We start from the raw sequence: 19,230 nt of genomic DNA, 5'->3' as shown, positions 1-19,230 counted from the left end.
AGCCCATAAAATTGCAGTTAGCATCAAAAGAGAGTATAAATGCAGCATGAGCCTCCCTGTCCCACCACTGATCCCCAAAAACACTTCTAAAGCAAGAACTGAAGAGCTTGATATCATTAAATGGTCAACTTCTTTGTGCTACAGATTAAATTTCTGATGTGCAGGAGCCATAAACATCCCAGCCAACAGCATATACATCGATATAATATGTATACAACAGCCATATCTATATAAGCAAATGAAGAACTATGTACTTCGTGTATGATATTCACATCCTATTGATTTTAGGAGGGAGATGGGAGAAGCAGGATCACAGAGTGTCATGCATTAACAGGTCAAAGATGCAGGTTGGATAATATACAGTAGGCAACAAAGCTCAAATGTTGTTGTTGTACTTGCCCCTTATATAAAATGTCTTAGACTCTGTGGCAAAAATGAGTCTAAGCCTAAGCTCCTGATACCTCACCATCTCCTTTGTACACAGTGTCAGCACGGATGTTTGCAGTCAAACGAAACTTTGTGGTTTGAGGTGATTTGTCTGCCACAACATTGCAAATAAGCTTCCCAATGTGTAATGTAGGAACCCTCCTTATGGGGGAGGAGACCCTGCGTCCTCAGAAGGATGGAAGGGGAGCATGGTGATCAGTATGATCGTACAGGGTCAATGTGTCCTTGAGAGACCCACTGACAAACCAGGATAGTCTGAGCTCCCTCACAAAACCTCCTACTAATTTTTGATTCAATTACTCTGAATGTGGTGAGCAGAGGGAATAATTCTTCCTTCCTGCTGCACGTCCATTCACTCAAGGGAGTTACTCCTAATTCATATTTAAGAGTGTAATCAGAGAGGCGTAAACTCTAAATCACCACTGAGAACGCCCTGCTTGCTCTAGAAAGACCTCAATGGCAGAATTCTGTGTCCATACTTTACTGTCTGTCCAAAGAAAGTTAGAGTAGTAGGCTATGCTATGGTTCATAGTGATGTCATAATATTTATTTGTATTCACCTGTTTGTAGCAGGTCTTAATAAGAGCAAAAACAAATCCTCTGTCCATGATAGATAACAGGTCATTGAGGAAAAAAGCAAGACTAGTGTTGAGCCTTTCGACCATTTCTGTATCCTAGAGAGAAGGAAGAGAAAAACAGGGAAAAAAATGAAGAGCACACGGTATGTTTTCAAACAATTCCTGGCCTAGGCATCATCAAACAACATGCAGGAGGTCTGGTGCCTGAGCTCTGACTGGGGTTCAGTTTAATTGTTTGCTATTACCTTCTGAAACCGAGAGACTATATCACCAGCAATTGTGCTGACCAAAGCAGTTACATCATCCATGAAACGCTCAGGAAAACGATTCTTTCTTGGTGCATCCAGTTTGTCAGCAAAATACAAATGATGCACCATGCTCTTCACCTATAGGAATATAAATTACCACAAAGTCACTTGCAGTTGTTGCCGTTTGTGTTTTAAACTACGAACTGTAAGACAATAAGCAAGATGTTTTCAGTTTGCTCACCATCAGCTCGAAGAAGAACCAGGCCTGCTGTAGGGCTGCCTCCCGCACACTCCCGCTGCACACAACCCACTGTAAGGCCAGCTCTTCATGAAAAAGCTACACAGATTCAAATCCAGAGTTAGCCCGAGCCTCAAGATCAGCTCACAAAGCAGTCCGCATGAGAAATGGTAGCACGGTCCATGGAAAGTATGGCAAACAATGAGGTTAAGCAAAATAAATAACTGGGAACATGACAGCAGTGGTGGCATCCCTTAAAGAAATCCCCAACTAACAATGAAGGATGATGTTATGATATGTGATGTGAGAAACGTTTCACAGCATCTTGCTCAAAAAAATTGAATTTCAAGTGTTAAAAGAATTTTCCACCCACCCAAAAAAAAAAAAAAAAACCCAACGTTTGGTGCTCAAATTAGTTTAGTTTAAAAGTCTACCTTTCTGCCTGGTCTGATTTTTGCAGGAAAAAGGAGTAAAAAGTGGACATATAAAGCGATTTGTACAAAGATGTATATTTACTGTGAGAAAGGACTTAAAACGGTAAGAAAGAAACGTGGGGCTAAGAAACAGCTTTTTGATTTCTTTTCTCGGGAGGACCAACCCACAGACTGGACGCTGTCAGTGATCACATTTTCATTACACAAAAAGTCAGGCATTTTGTCTTTCTGACATCGTTCAGCAGGCTCTCGTCTCCTCTAAGGGAGTGCACTTTCAAAGTAACTCCCATTCACTTTCTGGAGTCGCTTTGGATTAACACCTACATCACTGAGTTCAGCACACATCCGCAATGCTAGCCATCTAACACATTATAATTTTGCACACAAGAATGTATCATTTACATGTCTAGACAGCGCTATTCATATTTTTCGAAAGCCAGTAATAAACTGGCTCCAAACACTACAGACATTAAATCAAACAAGCTACTCCTGATCATTTTATTCTTCCCAATTCGACTCTATGTCAGAACACTTCATATTCACTACAGCCTGGATATTCAGAGGTGCTAAGCAACAGCAGTTCCTAATGACCTCGGAAAAAATCAGGCTATAAATAAAAGAATAGATCGCATCATGTTTTCAGAATGGCTTGACCTCCCTGCCCCACAATATCAATTGTCTTCACTGAAATCTACCTTTTTAGTTGGTAATCGTCCTGTTAATGTTTGTAAGAAACTTGACGTCTCAGTGTGCGAAGACATACGATTACAACTTCGATCCGTAGCCTACGGAGTGGAGATGAATGAATGATGACAGGACATTAAAGTTTGCTGTGGATGGGTTTTGCAGCTCAAGGACAATGTACGTTTACAAAAATACTGTTCCAACTGTAGGCTTTTACTGTCTTTACACCTTTTTATGCATTCTCAAACTCTTATTCATTTACAGATTTGGTTTAAACAAAATGACAGTACTTTTTATTGTTGTAAGACATACAGGCTACTTAAATAACTGCATGTTCTTATGCACAAAGACACTTAATGCTGCAAAGCATGAAACCTTTTCATCATTGTATTTTATCAACATGCATATGTCGAGGAGGTAATATGTGTAATCTCAGTCCATACCTCTCAATCTACCAGAGACCAAGCAGGTGGGGACATACCCCACAGCGACGCCGCTATGGGCACAGGGGATGAGAAAATTACTGAAGTTCTGTTTCTGATGGAAATAATTTGCCATGAGCACAAGTGAACTCAGACTAAGTATTTCCAAAGACTGATAAACTTGAAAGGAGGTACAGTTGAGAGGTACGTTCAAGGCAACCATGCAGTGGAAAGCAGCAGGCACTAGGGGCTAAATAAGTTAACTCTGAAGCTGCTATAAAGTTTTCATACTTTGCAACACAGAACAGATACAATTGGCCCTAGCAAGTCACTGTCTCCAGCACTCAAATTTACATGTTTTAAGAGAGAATTTTACATGTGGTAATCAATTTGGTTTAACAATATTCCACTCAAACAGTCATGAAGGATTACTTGATGATGAATACTAAATGCTTGATGAAAATGGCAAAATGGTTCACAACATCAAAAGAAATGGCAAACATGGACAAAACTATGAAGCTGTGATTAATGTTCCCACTTAGAAATGTGCTCCACCTGAAGCTGAAACTAGTGTAAGAGAAAGAAAAAGAGAGAGAGAAAAGAAAAGAAATGGAAAGCAGTCACAGCATTTACATTTCACAGACCAGCAACCACTGAAATGAAAGAAGGGGACACGTTCACGCATTTTGAGGTTTTTTCATGCAGTGTGGTGAGGGGGTGGGGGAGAAGATGCTAATTTATAAAATAAAACTCACAAAGTTTTCAAGGAATAAATAAATAATAAAAAAAAAACCAAACCACCAAAATCAGAGTATACACTGAAAGGAAGATATTCTACAAGGAAACATCAGGGAAAACAAAGCCAGAAAAACCTCTACCGAAGACACCACCTGTGTTGACTCTGCACTTGGGCTGGGGTTGGATCCCCATGGGGCTGCTTTTGGACCACCAGTGTTTACCCAGGAATTGGAGCGGTCTAAACCCTGGGCATGTAATAGAAAGCAGTTGGGAAAGGAAAGAAATATTACATGTTGCATGCCATACAGTAGTCAAAGTTTAGTCCTTAAAAGCAATCAAACTGGGTACACTGCAAAGACATCATCAGTTAGCACCGTTAAAGCAGCCTGAGGTGTCTCTGTTGAGACATTTTAGTCCAGAGGATTATTTTATATCTCATCACACACACACACCACATTAATACTGTCGACAGCTCTGGTCCAACCTGTCCTATCTGTAACGCTTCACATCCAAGAACTATCCTCCTCCTGAAAAATCCCACTCTTAACTCTGATCAGTTTAAACCCATTCACTTCAGCAGATGGAGCCAGCCCAGATTTACAGTGTGACAGAGGAAAATTGGTGCACAGATGTGAAAACCACAAAGGATGCTCTCTGAGGTTTCCAGCACTTTTAGGGCAGACTGCTTGTTAGCCCACAGATTATCAACTCTTTAACTCTTACGGAAATGCTGAGAAACTTTGAAAAGACTGTCAGCTCTTCTATGGAATAAAAAACCAGCACCACTGGTAGAGTAATCCTGTGATCAGAACTTCACATGGACACTTGAGTATTTTCTCTGGGCAGTGTGGCAAAGAGAAGAAAGAGCACATACCTTTTCTGGAACCAACCTGCTTTGCCAAGCAAAATATTTGAAAAATCATCCTGCTTTTTAAAAGCTCAACCTAGTTTGTACTCCAAATTCTAGTCCTGCAATGGATCATATGGGCAAAATTACTGTGGATCCCTCCTCTGTCTCTGCTCCCTTAACCTCTCAAGACACTCAGAAAGAAGAAAAGGAAAAAATTAAATGGTTTTGTTCCCAGGCTGCTCCTAAGTCAGGAACATTCAGTGGGATGCAGTGGACTTTCCTGGCTCCCAGGAACCAGCTCTAACGGAGGTAGTTTTGCAATGCCACAACCGAATAGCAGTTCCTTATAAATTCCACACATCAGTTTCAACCCTCACCTGAGCGAGAGCTTTCATCCTACTTTCTGTGCCAACTTAGGGCTTTTTCCCAATACATGAAGCAAAGGTGCAGCCCATTTCATCACAGCGATTATCATCAGCTGCAAAGTCCACCAAGCCTAACAATCTATTTCTCTCAGCAAAGAAAAATCCACCCCAAGGTTGAACCCAGCGTGAAAGCTGTAACCTGGGATTCGAACCATTAATCCACTGAGCTACCCTCTATGCAGAGTACAGCAATGCTATAATTTTGCTTAAGATGTCCAGTAAAAAAAATACTGAACACATAAGGAGAGTGTTTTAATCTCAATTACTTTTTGGAAGAAATAAATCAAAGCTCTCTGCCCTGCTCAGACCCATAAACATGTTTTATTTTGCACACAGTGATTTAAAGTCGAAAGGACTTTGCAGAATGCTGAACTAAGCTCTTGTTTTGTAAAATCCGGTCTAATTTTGAAAATGCCTTTATCACACTCACATTTCTGCTCACAGACTTTCTAATCATGTCACTCTGGTTCTGAGGATAGTTAAACATATACTGTGTTTGCAGAAGCAGAAGTCATTCTGTAAAAATCTGAAAAGCGAAAGATTCTTCCCTCGTTGAAAAATAAGAGTACAAGAGCTTCTTAATTGCTTGACAGTGTCACTCAAAAGTTCACAAAACTGCTAGAAAATTCTGCTCTATCTTTGGGGTTCAACTTGCAGCTGGATCTGTGCAGGAACATAACACACATTTGTGAAAATGCACTGTCAGAGCAATGAAACTCCACAACCTTTTCTGCTTTTTCCCAGCACATCTCCGACATTTCAGCAGCACTTAATAAGGTGTAAAATCTGACCATAAGTCTTTTTAGACACTTAATAAATTTGCTTTAGTAGGGAATAAAATTTACATGGCCTCAGTTTACAAATGAAGGCAAAATAAGTTACAGACCTAAAACCTCCTCTATTATGAAAATAAACAGAAATTTCCCAAATCCTGTAAAGGGAATGACTGTTTGAATTTTCAAAATTAAGTAAGAAGCTGATGAAGGATAGACTTAATGAATATTTACCCAACCTATAAATATCTTACATTATAATAAAAAACAATACAGGACTGGACTCTGAAGACTTCCATCAAACAACAAAACACTATTTGGTTTTTTTAAAAGCAGAAAGCTTCTCATGATAGATTCTAATTTGAAGTGCAGGTTCCCTACTCCAATATATGTGTTTATGCCATTACTTGGAGAAACAGAACAGAAATTTTTGTACCCTTTAACTCATTTCAACATCTCAAGAAGTGTTGTATTTTTGCCTATTGATATTAACAAGGCAAAATTATATATTCAACCAGAAGTCTTTATAGTCAGACTGAGCTTAATTTCTGATGCTCAGACTACCCTAAAGGAAACTTTTCCCTCAACAATTATTCGCAGAATAGGTTTTTCTTTAAAGCCTGGAGTACATCTCCAGAAGAAAATCTCTCTTCATTTTGTATTGTGACATTATTCGCTAAGCCAGCACATGTTAAACTTCTGATAGCCTGTGTAAATTCCATATGCACATTAGTGCCTATGGCATTTCACAAAAGGTCAGGGTTGTTTAATTAGCAAGATACTGGAATGGTCTTTAAAATATTTTAAGACTTCTAAGTCCAAACTTTGATGTAAGAAATTATTTTCCTATCCACACTTCTTCAGACTCTTATTTAGTCAGCAAATTATGCTCTTATTCATTTAAAATTGGTAACCTTTCTGAAACTATGTTTTTCCTGCTCTTATAAAACACAGGACCAACCAGTGGTGGCTTTATTAACAAACTTGCTCACTGATCTTCCAAAGGATCGAACATAGCAGCTCTCTGAAAGGGCTCAGGAATTCATCTGTGCTTTAAGAGTGAAGGGTCACTGGTGGGAAAGCATCTCATCTTGGTCTAAGCTACCACAGCCTGAAGATTAAAAAAGAGAACCCCAAGCTAAGGCACCCCTCTTAGGGAACAGAATTACCAACACAGCAGATCTGCCCTGGCTCATCCCACCTGTTTTAGGCACAAAACTGAAGTGCTCAAACTGGGACTGTAGCAGTCCTGTGTACTTGGAAGTCACCAGTGAGGGACAGGCCCTTCTGCAGGAGATGCATATACTGAGCCCTTAAGAGCCAAAATAAGACCATGCCAGATGCTCTGCACTAACATGCCCACAATGGAAAGTTACTTTTAGGTGGGAGGAATCAGTGTGGGTGCAGAGTTAGCACACTGTAAATTCACACTGCTGACTGAACTAAGGCTCACTCACTAACCAGCTGAAATCCTCTCTGGCCCATGCAGGGACCAGGAATGTTCCTGCTGTGTGCAAGATACCTGCTCTGGACATAAGTAGTACAGAAAGCATCTGAGCAGCCATTAGTGCTGAACACAGAGAAGAGAGAGTTTTGGTTTGGGAGGTAAGAGTGGGATTACAGGGTGGCAAGATAGGGGATGCAAGGTTTGGGGAGACATAACAGAGCTGGTCAGGGGATATGGCTGCTGGCCATGTGAAAAGTGAGGCAGTAAAACCATTCTTGTCCTACTAGTCTTGGGGAGACAAGTCCAGAAGGACTCTTGCCCCTAGCTACCACACTGCCAGGATGGTCTCCAACAAGTCAGAGAGATCAGCAACTATTTTCAAGGAGTGGAGTTTCAGTAGTGTTATCAGCAACTGCCAGAAAAAGTCTGAGAAGGGGCTGTTAGTAAGAACATCTTTTCATAGGAAAAAATCACCAAAACTTCCCTGTTACTTCTTTAAAGATTAAATAAAAGATGCTGAAGTTCCTGTAAGACCCTCAGCGGTGCACGCATACCTTGCTGCCAATGATCGAGCGAACTTCATCGTCCGGCGAGGTGGGGGTCCCAGATATATCTGGGTTGCTGTTGCTGAGGCTCCGTGAGCGGTTCAAGTTAAGGCTTGCCGGCCGGACAGCAGATCGAGCCATGGTGGCATAATGCACTGATCCCCCTAGGCCACCAGGACCTACGGCAGTGGACGGAAGAACATCCTGTTAGACCATGGCTCAGAGCCTTGATCCCATGCTGCTTTACACCTGTCTGATGCAGCAAACCCTTTAGATAACCACTAGGTCTGGGCTGTAAGGAAACCTTCCCTAAGCCTTCCCCTGCCTGGTTCTCCAAGGCAAGCAGCAGGGAGACAGGGATGGGATTAAAAAGCTATTTTATCCACCGATCGGTGGGAAGCAGGAAGCTCCCTGTGGGTTTAGGCAGCCAGTGTGAGGTATGTCTTTAGCTAAAGGGATATTTGCCAGACCTCAGACTCGAAAACCACCAAAGGACTGGGCACAGTTTTAAGTACACAACCTTCCCAACCCCCCTCAGAGGTTTTCTGTTCCATGCAAGCACAAGAGTCCTTCCAAAGCCTAGTTTTCTGTGGCTGTCATTCACACTGTCCCTTCCCACACGCAGATGTATCTCTTGTTCTCAGCAGGGGTGGAATTAATTTGTTTCCCTCTTGTACCCAAACATGTGTTTTCAAGAATTTCACACTCCTTTGACAGTGTATCAACTTTTGCTGGAACTGGATGAAAGTCAGAAAGTACTAGAGTGAAGGAGACTGGGAAGCAGGACAGGCCAAGAGCGTACCACATCTGTCTACCTGCCACAGAAAATAAAACTTAAAAGAATTTTGCCATAATTTAGCCTCGTGATCTTTCAGCAGTGACACTGTTATCTAACATCATCAAATAGTTAAAATCTCTGACATGGCTAACTGTAATTAAACTCATCTGGTAAATGGCTACACTGGACCATAGAGAAAGTTAATAACAGGGCTTGGCAGGGAACCAGCCATGCAGTTGGAGCTCAAGAGCACCTGCCAGCAAGCAATTTCTGCTTGCTTTTAACAAACTGTGACTTGAAATAAAATGAAAAAAAGAGCTACCTGGTGATGGTGAGTTGGGATAGGTATTTGGTAGGCGAAAAACGTAATAAATATAGGAAGCAAGAAGGCTGTTTCTGCCATGCTGGTCCTGGTTTCCATCCAAGTTCTTGTGAAGTCTGTTTATGATTGATGCCATCGCTTCAAAAGAGGCTTGGCCCAGGTTAACTGAAAGTAATAAGTGAGGAGTTTGTTTTAGACTGCAGCAGTGTTCATGAGCAAAGCCTAAATGTGCATTTTGTCCACCTTCTAAAGGACAAATGGTGAAGCTTGTTCAGAGTATAGCAAGCATTTCTCATGAAAAACAGAACCTGATATTTGAACTAGGTCTAATAAACAGCTTGACAGGAAGACAGGTGTTGCAATGATAAGCTTCCATTTTTATGAATAACAAATTCAATGAATTTAGGCCTGATTTCTGCAATCAGCCCAACTTTGATCATCAGCTGACATGGTAACAAGATCAAGTCCTTGCTTAATTGATGGATAATATCCTTTGGATATTTATCATACTTTTCTCAGTTAATTATGTCCTTCATTTAAGCCTTAGCCAAAATATAAACTGTATCAAAAAGAACAATTCCATTGTGTTTTAGAAAAAAATCTGCTCTAAAAATGAGTATAGGAATCTACACACAGACCGAGGTAGATATTCTAAATAAATTATGGATGAAGCAGACAGCAGCTGGAGACTGTAAATCTTAGTTTTTTAAAAACTAGACACTAATGTCCTAAATGCTCCATACAGACAAACTAAACTAATACAGAATACTTAAAGAGTGGAAGAGCATTAAAATATAAAATAAAAATTCGAGTAAAATTCTTCCCAGGAAGATAACCTTTCTAAAAAAAAAATCTATTGCTAGTTTTAAAGCAGTCTTAGATACCGATATTCCATCACGTTCAAACTCAAGTTTCCTACAAAAAATCCCAACTGCTATTTTAATTACTAAGGATCTAATCCTGACTTCCACTTGAGATTTTTTTGTACTGCCACAGCAAAGCCCACAACAAGGAGCAAAAGGAGGGATTATTCATGCTGACAGTATCAGATCCACAACAGCTAGAGGAACATACTGCATCTCTATCTTCTTATTTTACCTACTTCAAGATTTTCCAAGGTGACTAGTAAGGCTGAAATTCCTATTTCCTGAATGCCAGTATAGAGACACCTCAACAGGCTCCAGTGCTAAGAAAATGTTGAGCATCCAACTCATGAAAGTCAGGCCCCTTTCCAGTGTCTCAACGTGGACACCAAATTACTAGTCATTCTTGAAAACCTTTGTATTAAATATTGCTCCTGTGTATATCAGCACCAATCTGGATGCCAGCTTGCTTTATTTTGAAGATACATGGTGTATTAGTGGCACTAAAATAAAGCATTAAAATGGACTTTTTCATTTCTACATAAATACAATAAAATTGGAAGTGTCAAACTTTCAGCTATGTAATTCTCTATAAAACTTAAATAGAATACCTATTTGGCCTGCAATGACAGGAGGTCTTACTACCAGAAGAATCAGTTTGTCAAGCAGGAGATGAAGAAATCGCACTACCGGCTCCAGTTGAGAGGAATTTAAAGCTGAAATGCTGCTCTTCAGTTCATTTTCCAAGTTGTTTTCCATAATTCTCATATCTCCTATTCGCACAGGGAACATGTGCTCATCCAGAGCATGGACAAGTGCAAAGAACTTGTCAAGATAAGGGTCCTACACACAAGCAAAAAAGAAAAAACAATAATCAGCAAGAAGCTCCAAAAGTAACTCCACTTTCTCTGGATTTGTACCTCATGGATGGATTCTCTCCCTCCTTCTTCTATCTGACCATTTAGTCTCACAAAATTAGCAGAAACTCAACATCTTTGAGAGCTCTGCCCATATGTCTAAATCAAGTGAAATCAGCCGATGTTCAGAAGTTGTCAGGGCAAAACTAGAAGACCCACAAACTGTGTATTCTTAGAAAAACAGACAAAAATGCACTAAAGTCATGTTAGTATTTACAACAAATAAAACACACAAAAAAAATCAAATGACATACTGGGAATTAATAAAACAAAAGTTGAAATGATTAGTCAAAATGATTGTCATATTTCTTTTCAGATCAAAGAAAGATGAAAAATACATGGAGGAACAAAAGAGGCAAAGGAGAAAAGGAAAAACAAAGAAACATCATATGCCTGGACTGTATGTTAGATCTGTGGTATTAAACACAACAGCCTGAGGTCTGAAAACACTGTTGGCCATTCACTCCCTGTGAATAAAGGCCAAACTGTCCATATTTTTAAGCAGAACTTGTCAAATATACTCACAGCAGAATGTGGAATAACAGGTCTGCTGCTCAGAACTGAAAATGGGATTGTAATTTCACTACAAGTGATTATTATACTCTTCACAGTATCAACTTTGACAGCGTTTCAGTTGCCAAAAGAGTACCAACCCTTTTTATTACAATGCCTGCTCTTAACATTTACCTGAGTGTGGAGGGATGATACAGCAACAACTTCTACATTGAAAACCCCTTTGTGGTTATCCACCCACTTCATTCCAGGGAGTGGAACCTGCAGGTTAACAGAAAGATGAGTGAGGATGTGACAGAAACCAGAGCTAAGGCACTTCTAATTACAGTTGCCATTTCTTTTCATTTTATTGTCAGATCACACATGTGTGCCCACACTTGTCTAAACTTAACAGTACTTAAGAAATAAATAACCCTTAAGAGTTAAAAATACACATGCACACACATATGTACACACATATTCTTTCACTTTTTAACAGAAGTATTCTCCTGCTCATTTTCAGCATGAAGGACAACTCACCTCTGGAGAAAGCACTGAATAAGCCTGTGGTGGTTTTTCCAATGAAACAGGTAGGCAGAACTGACCAGTCTTTAACCGTCCATTTTGAAGCATTGGTATCCACTTTAAGGAGAAGGAATTAACAAAAGAAAAAACAAAACCACACATTTCTTAAGGCTTTCTTGAACTTTTCAGGCTTCACTGCCAAATTCTCAAATTCCACAACGGAGTATTGAGTTGACAGTGATGCTGAACAAATTGCAAACAAATGCATTATGAATATATCCTATGTTGAAAAACATAAAGACTGAAAGACACTCACGGTGTATCCGACTGGGGTCTCCAGGGGAGTGTTTTGTTTTTGTTGGCAACTGACATGGTAGAAAGTAAAAAGCAGGTGGTGGTGATCGGTTAAAGTGGCTGGAAGCTTAATCTTGATTTCCTCATGAAAATCAGGCGATCTGTGCAGAGACCAGACCCTCAACTGAGTCATCAATACAAACACCGTGGTTTACTATCTTATGCTTGAGACCAAATCCTTTGAATTAAAATATCTGGAAGCACATGGACTATCTCAAGGGATTAAAGTTTTACTTTCTGATCACCAAGGACTGGAAAAATGTTAGGTAGGCATTTACAGTCCACAAAAATGAAAGCAGCAGCCCCTACTCACACAAGCACTTTGAAATGAACTCTTGTTTCAGGGTGGAGACTGCCATGGTCCCCAGTCCACAGGACAGGATTCTCTCCCTGGTACACCTACAAAGCCTATCAACACGTTAAGGCCAGATTCAGCACTCCTTACCGCCACTGCAAGGCAATTCTTTTCAAGAGCAAGTACTTCCAATTTGTAACTAAAGTCTAAAAGGCTCCAGCAAAATAATGAAGCACACACTACCATGAGTTTATAATGTAAGTCTTCATGACTACTAACTTGAAGCTTGTCCTTACAGCATCTGCTGAGCTGGGCTACGTGCTCAGGATCACAGCCCCTGACACAAGGCTGATTTGTACCAAAGCAAACAAAGACTCCAGCTCCTAGTCATCACAAAATGCTAACAACCCTATCAATTGACACTGCAGTTGTTGTGAGTGGTATTCAGATAGTCATTGTGAAATAATTAACACTGAGACAGAGTCACTGGTGAGTTACTCCACTTTCACAGTGGTAAAACTTCCTTTGGGTAAAATCACACTATCCATATGGGCCCACATCCTTTCACAAGCTGTCACGTGTTTTACCTGTTGTGATACACTACAGCTGTGTATGCTTCTTTGGAAAATTCAGGACAGCTAGATTTGCCAAAGATGACCTGCAAAAAAGAAAAAAAAAAAAATCACAGAAATTCCCCTATAAAACTGTGCCAAGAATTTGTTCCATAATTCCACAGAGACATTTACAGCTCCATTCATGAGTCTGTGCAGCTGTGTACAGTTACATCTGCTTGTTACACGCTCCTTCACTCACACACAACGTTTTACTCAGTCACTGAAGAGTTCACAGTTTTAATAATCTCAGTCACATGCACACAGATATGTCTGAAGAACTGATGAATGTAACCACCCCTACACAGATCTTCACTAAGGGCTGATCACTTCTGGCCCTAAACACAAGTATAACTATCACCTTTAATTTTTTTGGCATGGAAGCAAAAGTGCTATTCCAAACACAAGGCTGTCCACTGCAAACATCTCGGGTTAAAATACTAGCTACTACATTGTTACTTTGCAAACTCTATACAAATGTACTCTTTGTTCTGAAATACTGTAATTTGATATTCCTCTGAGCTTGTTATTTTGAAATGTATTTCAGCAAGGTTTTCTTTTAACACAGGGATTTTATGACTGCAATGTGTACTCTGCCTTATCAGCACGCAGCATTCACACGGAGCACAAAGTACTTTCCTCACCGGCATGGCATTGCTTGGGTCCTCTCCATACATGAACTGGACTTTTACAGTGATATTCCTGGCAGATCCTTGGCGGTTGGCGAAGTTAAGGCTCTGAGGATAGACATAAAGAAGATTCCTGCAGGAGACAAAGGCATCAAGTGAGCATCTCCGTGTAAGAATGAGAGGGTTTATACCTTTATTAATGCTATTGTTTAAACCTCTATGGAAACACTGGGAGAGTCAAAGTGAAGGGTTTGATTAGCCAGATGGTCTTCTCTTCAACATAAGTGCACCAAGCAATTTGATAATAACCCCTTATTTTAGACATCAAAAGTCATAGTTTTTTTAACTGCCATCACATTTTTAAATACTTCCTGTTTATAAGGGCACTTGAAAAATACATCTAAAAATATACCAGTGATTCTACAATCTAAGAAGTTCAAGCGGAAAGAAAACATATGAATAGAAAAGCACTGAGAAGTGTTTATTAGTTCAACACAGAGTGGCTGGTTCCTGTTAAGTAACTTCCTTGTTGTAACCTGTCCTCTTTTTTCTTTTTTTTTTTTAAATCTCCTTACATCATGATGACTTCAGGTTACACCTCTCCTCCGAAAACAGATTAAACTAAATGAGTATCTGTAGCTTCAGCAGATATGCAATCCTCACAACGACTCAGACAGCATGGCATCTCCAATTCCACGCCTGAAAGCTGCACTTTGGGAAGGAGAGGGACCAACTAAAGCTCACATCTGAGAAACAAGAACAGTCAGGAGCTCTGGAAAACAGCGGGGATGGCCAGTGCTCAGTTTTGAGGGAATGGCTGTGGCCAGAGGTAAGGACAGCACTCCCAGGTACCTAAAGAACTGCAGCAAAGACTGAAGAAATAAAGTGATCATCACATCCACAGGGAATGTGACAGGACGTAATGGGCTGAAATTGTCGCACAGGAGATTTAGGTTAGATACGAAGGAAAATGTTCTGGCTGTAAGGCTAGTTAAGCAGTAAAATAAATTGCCTGGGAAGGTGTGAAATCTCCATTTTCTGGTAGCTTTTGAGGACAGGTGAGGCAAACAGCTGTCCAAATTGGTTTACAGACAACCTCAACCTTCATTGCGGGGGGCACATTTTGGAGGCCCCTTCCAGCTCCATTTCTCAAAGTCTGTGATTACTTCAAACACAACAGTGACAAGATGCAAAATTCTGCAATAAGCCCTGCTCAGTCCCTGCCAACGAAGTGCAAGTTGGATTCACACGTTAACAAAACTGTCCACTAAAAGTCCCCGCCTGCCCTATGAGCAAGTAATTTATACCACAGAAAGTCCATTGCATGTTCCTACAAAGAAGACAACAAGCCGCTCCAAACCATTCCACTCAACATACTCACTTATTCAAAGGAAATACACCTTGTTTCACCCCAAAACAAGTAAAAGTGCATGAATTATTATACGTCTTTAAAAAGTCAGCCTGCATATCCCCTATCCATCTCCCACACAGCCTTGCCTAGCAGACCAGCATTGTTCCTCCTCGGATACCCTGGCTCCTACAGCTCCAACAAGAAGGACCAAGAGGGATGCTCACCACAGGCTACTCAGCAGCCTGATGGTTAGGTGAGAGGTTCATGTTGCTGCCTTGCATCTGCTAGGGATAAAAGACTGGTGTGTTGGAACTAGATGACCTTTAAGGTCTCTTCCAACCCAAACCATTCTATGATTCTATGATTTTGCCCAAACACTGAAGCAACCAATTCTGTAACAAGCCCTGGTTTGTAAGGCAGGAGGTAAAAGAGGTTCCCTTCCTCTCTGTCCCCCTCCGGGAACTATTCAGTGAATCTGAACACAATTTGTAAGTAGTTTCCAACTGTTCCTTCTCCCAGAGATACAAGAGACAACAGATGGGCACAGAAGACTGAAGTGAGGAGCACAGCAGGACAACATTTTAAGCACAATAAAGCAGCTGCTACAGAGTGTGGGCAACGGTAGATCAAAACCAAAACAAGTCCTTATTTTGATTGTCAGGAGGGCAGTAATTCAGTTGCTCAGTGAAGGCACCTGGTGCCTTTTCAGATGGGTATCCAAAACACCTGCACTGGGCTAGCGGTGGGTCACTCTCCTGGAGGTGGCCTGCCCTAGGCTGTCTGAAATTGTGCTAGATGTCAATGTTTTGGTAAATGAACCCTACCCAAGGACTTGGTTCTGATTGGAACTCCATTTGCTCCCCCATACCCATGGGTACTCCCATCTATACAGACACGGGTTAATGCTGGTCCTATAGAATTCTCTAAGAGTGTCTGAAGAAAAAAGTACCTCCTCCAGGTCAGCAGCTATATAGAACAGTCCGGCTGTATAGCTCCAGAAGGCTATACGGGCAGCATTATGAAGCCAGGCTCTTTTTCACCCCTCCAGGCAGAGGAATATGCTTAGCTGGCATGTGGGAATTTCTTCCCTTTCAAGTCCTTCATGGTGAATTAAGTTTTTGAATCCCATCCCCATTGGTCGCTTTGCCTAATCAACGCTCTCTTACTATTTCAGAGGGGGCCTGTGCCATTTTTGTGACTCTACTAAATTACTTTGTTCTGGCATGAATACATTTGCTCCTTGATGTTCTTTGTAAAATGAAAATGGATATGAAAATTTACTCTAAAATGTACATTGCTCATAAAACTTTTATTAAGTATTATTAGTGCTTAAGAGAAGGATTTAATGTATTTATGAAGCCAGGCTACAGGATCCCTATATTAAAGGCAGTCTTATGCTTAGGACTGATTTATGCTGAATAGCAGAGATGAGCCTAAACCAAGCTTGCAGTTCTACCACCTCTTCTGCTAGGGCTTGGCCTGCTGGGAGCAAAGGAGACATTTCACCAATATGATGACACTCTAGAAAGAGGGTGCTGGAGACCTACAAGCAGACATTGCATGTCAGGCAGGGCTTTAGCTGCGTTCATAAAAAAAAGCGCTGGAGGAAATGTACAGGTTGTTCCCCCATCCATTGCCTTTAAACCCTTGCCACGTGAAAGGCTCAGAGGACAGTTCTCCTGAATTTCATTACGAAGAAGCTCATGTTGCTAATTGGAAGTTCAGATGCTGTAAGACAGGGGAGGGTTGGATGCTTGCTCTTGTTCAGGCAGCTTCTCTCCAGAGGGTTTCCTATTACAGGCATCTTCCTTTTGTGGAAAATTTACATATAGAGAGGGGAAATAATTCTCCAACTTGCAAATCAGAATGTGACCCCAAATGAAAAATTATATTTTACCTTACCCTACATAGGTAAAAGCTGCAGATCTTCCCGTCTACCCTAAGCACAATTACAGGAGCCATGGAAAGAGACTGATGGCTGAAAAACTGATAGGAACACTATAAATCTCTTGAAGGAACCGATGCCCCTATCTAACAGCCACCCCGGGAGGCTGACTTCTCAGTTTCTCCTTTGTCACTCTCCTTCCTTCAATTCATTATACCTCAAGTTCTCATCTTATTTGTGTGCACACATACCAGGACTCAATAGACTTTGTAGGACACCAGAGCTGTAACCACCATACTCTGAAAAGAGTGAAACAAGACTCCTGTGCAAAGTGATGGTAGAAGCTGCTTCACTACATGGGTGAGATGACAGGCATCAAAGCTGCTTGGCTTTTAAAGCAAAGTAAGTGGCATGGCACTGAACGTAGTCTTCAGAAACCAAGAGAGGACAGCCCCAGCCCTGTATTACACACAAGCAGTGGGAAGCAAGAGGAGAGAGCGACTTTCTGATGGGCCAGACATTGTGGGGAGGACTCATATCACAGTGTTCAATTCTCTATAGAAGGGATAAAGGGAGGAGAAGGGACTGATCATGACAATAACACTGCAACACCAACAACCATGCTAGGCACACACCAAATGAACAAAAGGACTGCTAGTCCTTGTGCTTCAAGCTACTTCTTGATTATACTATTCATAGATTTCTATCAATAAAAGTTTCAGCCAGAAGCTTTAAACCCAAGGACTTGTGTCTGGAGCTTTTATTAAAATGCTATGCAAAATGTATGCAAAGCTTATACTATTATCTCAAACAGATCTCAAAAGTACTTTTACTTCCATAAAATGAATTGCTAAAGTGCAAAGGCTTCCCAAGCCATGGAAATAATGGCACCAGGCACTCCTCTAAATATTTATATAATGTGATTGCAGCCATTTTGCAAAATCCTTCATAAAGGTATTAAAACATTAAGAGCCGATCCTAACTCTTAGAGGGAATGTCTAACTATTATGAAAATTTCCCTTTACAGTAAAACCCAGAGACCTTTTTCTTTGGTTTATTCCTACTATAAAAATCATTTAAAGCCCATTTAATGAGGGTCACCCAGGTGCATGAAAGATCTTCAGGATCATGTTTGTTATATACATCTTTTCTTGACTGGGCTAACAGCTCTCAGAGGCAGGATTCCCCCTTAGGGCTTCTACAGCTCCTGAATCTTATGGTTTAATCATACCAGAAGTTTTTCTCTCTTCTTCTTTCCTGTGTCCTGCTTTGCTTATGGAATCTGTGACTGCTGTGACATCTAAGGGTGGTATTTTGTAATGAGATTATCACTGCCTGACTTTATTGGCACTGGCATTAATATGGAAATGTGCTTGGCAGCTATTTGTGCTTTTTTAATATTTGACATCAGAGCATTTTGACTATCTTTCCTCTTTGGAAAATAAACCTTTCTAAAGGGTAGTGTCACGTCTGAGCAGCGCCTCGGCACAAGCAAGCTCCCGTGGCTTGCCAAGTTACCATGCGTTGGCTGAGCCGCAACAACTGTGGCACAGGAACGGGCAGCACACGGTGACACGCAGCAGCTTCACAAGCTGTAGAAACCTGGTAAAATGTCTGATCTCCAGTTGCTTGGTCATTGTTATTTCTTCTGTAACTTCCTATATTTTTCTGAAGACTAGGCCAAGAATAAAGATTTTGGTGGGTGATGGGGTTAGGAAGAATTCAAAACTAACACAAAACAGAGAAAGACTTCTTGTAAGAAATAGCTACAACAGAAAATTACTCATTTGAAACCCTGTAAAACCAAAGTTACTCAAGTAGTCTGAAGTGGATTGCAGAGAGTTTATACTTTTTTTAAAAAAAATTTTGCAACCAGTTTTTCAAGCTTTGCAGCCCAAAATCCCTGTGTTGGATGCCAGAGGCTGAATTTTGTTCCCTATTACAGAGCAGTGTCAGGCCCAGACAAAAGCCATACCTAAGCTTCATCAACACAACTGAAACTCCACTGAGTTTCCCTACAGAAAATACAAATCCTTCAAAAGCACATGCTTATCTTATTTTTTTAAACATTGGAAGTGTTCAGCAGGGTTATCCACCTTGATCTACCATTCAAAGCAAAAACTATCAAACCTTTCAGAGTTAAAGTGTTAAGAACCCTAAAAGGTATAATATAAGTGCTGTCCAGATCCTGCACGTGCTTTTTTTTTGAAACTCATTTCAACAGCTCTTCATACATTTCCATTGATATTACCAAATGAGAAAATGCTGCAGGAATGATGACTCAATGCAAACACTCTAGGATGATCACTGTCCCATGAATAACCCTAATTGTTCTAACACTTTTTCTAACAGAATTTTAGTAGCGTTGAGTAAATACTG

The 19,230-nt window shown here is 40.7% G+C and overlaps 1 protein-coding gene across 9 annotated transcripts in view; it reads right to left on the bottom strand.

Annotated features, from left to right (window-relative positions):
- Window positions 1-19,230, bottom strand: part of DOCK7 (dedicator of cytokinesis 7) — a 106,925-nt gene that overhangs the window by 32,343 nt on the left and 55,352 nt on the right. For 4 of the 9 annotated variants that reach the window (XM_074875853.1, XM_074875854.1, XM_074875855.1 and 1 more), the window contains exons 15-27: window positions 13,631-13,748; window positions 12,963-13,033; window positions 12,043-12,181; window positions 11,742-11,843; window positions 11,397-11,483; window positions 10,404-10,635; window positions 8,930-9,094; window positions 7,839-8,008; window positions 3,942-4,034; window positions 2,641-2,730; window positions 1,515-1,610; window positions 1,271-1,411; window positions 1,008-1,121 (exon numbers count right to left, since the gene is read on the bottom strand). In XM_074875853.1, coding sequence (XP_074731954.1) covers window positions 1,008-1,121; window positions 1,271-1,411; window positions 1,515-1,610; window positions 2,641-2,730; window positions 3,942-4,034; window positions 7,839-8,008; window positions 8,930-9,094; window positions 10,404-10,635; window positions 11,397-11,483; window positions 11,742-11,843; window positions 12,043-12,181; window positions 12,963-13,033; window positions 13,631-13,748 — 1,618 coding nt within the window. The remainder of the gene's footprint in view (window positions 1-1,007; window positions 1,122-1,270; window positions 1,412-1,514; window positions 1,611-2,640; window positions 2,731-3,941; window positions 4,035-7,838; window positions 8,009-8,929; window positions 9,095-10,403; window positions 10,636-11,396; window positions 11,484-11,741; window positions 11,844-12,042; window positions 12,182-12,962; window positions 13,034-13,630; window positions 13,749-19,230) is intronic. The other 5 variants (XM_074875857.1, XM_074875858.1, XM_074875860.1 and 2 more) reach the window with 3 other exon arrangements.

The sequence above is a fragment of the Strix uralensis genome, chromosome 8 (genome assembly GCF_047716275.1).
Source record: "Strix uralensis isolate ZFMK-TIS-50842 chromosome 8, bStrUra1, whole genome shotgun sequence".
NCBI classification, from domain to species: Eukaryota; Metazoa; Chordata; class Aves; order Strigiformes; family Strigidae; genus Strix; species Strix uralensis.
The sequence above is the reverse complement of the archived record's forward strand: the minus strand, read 5'-3'. Positions and strand labels throughout refer to the sequence as shown.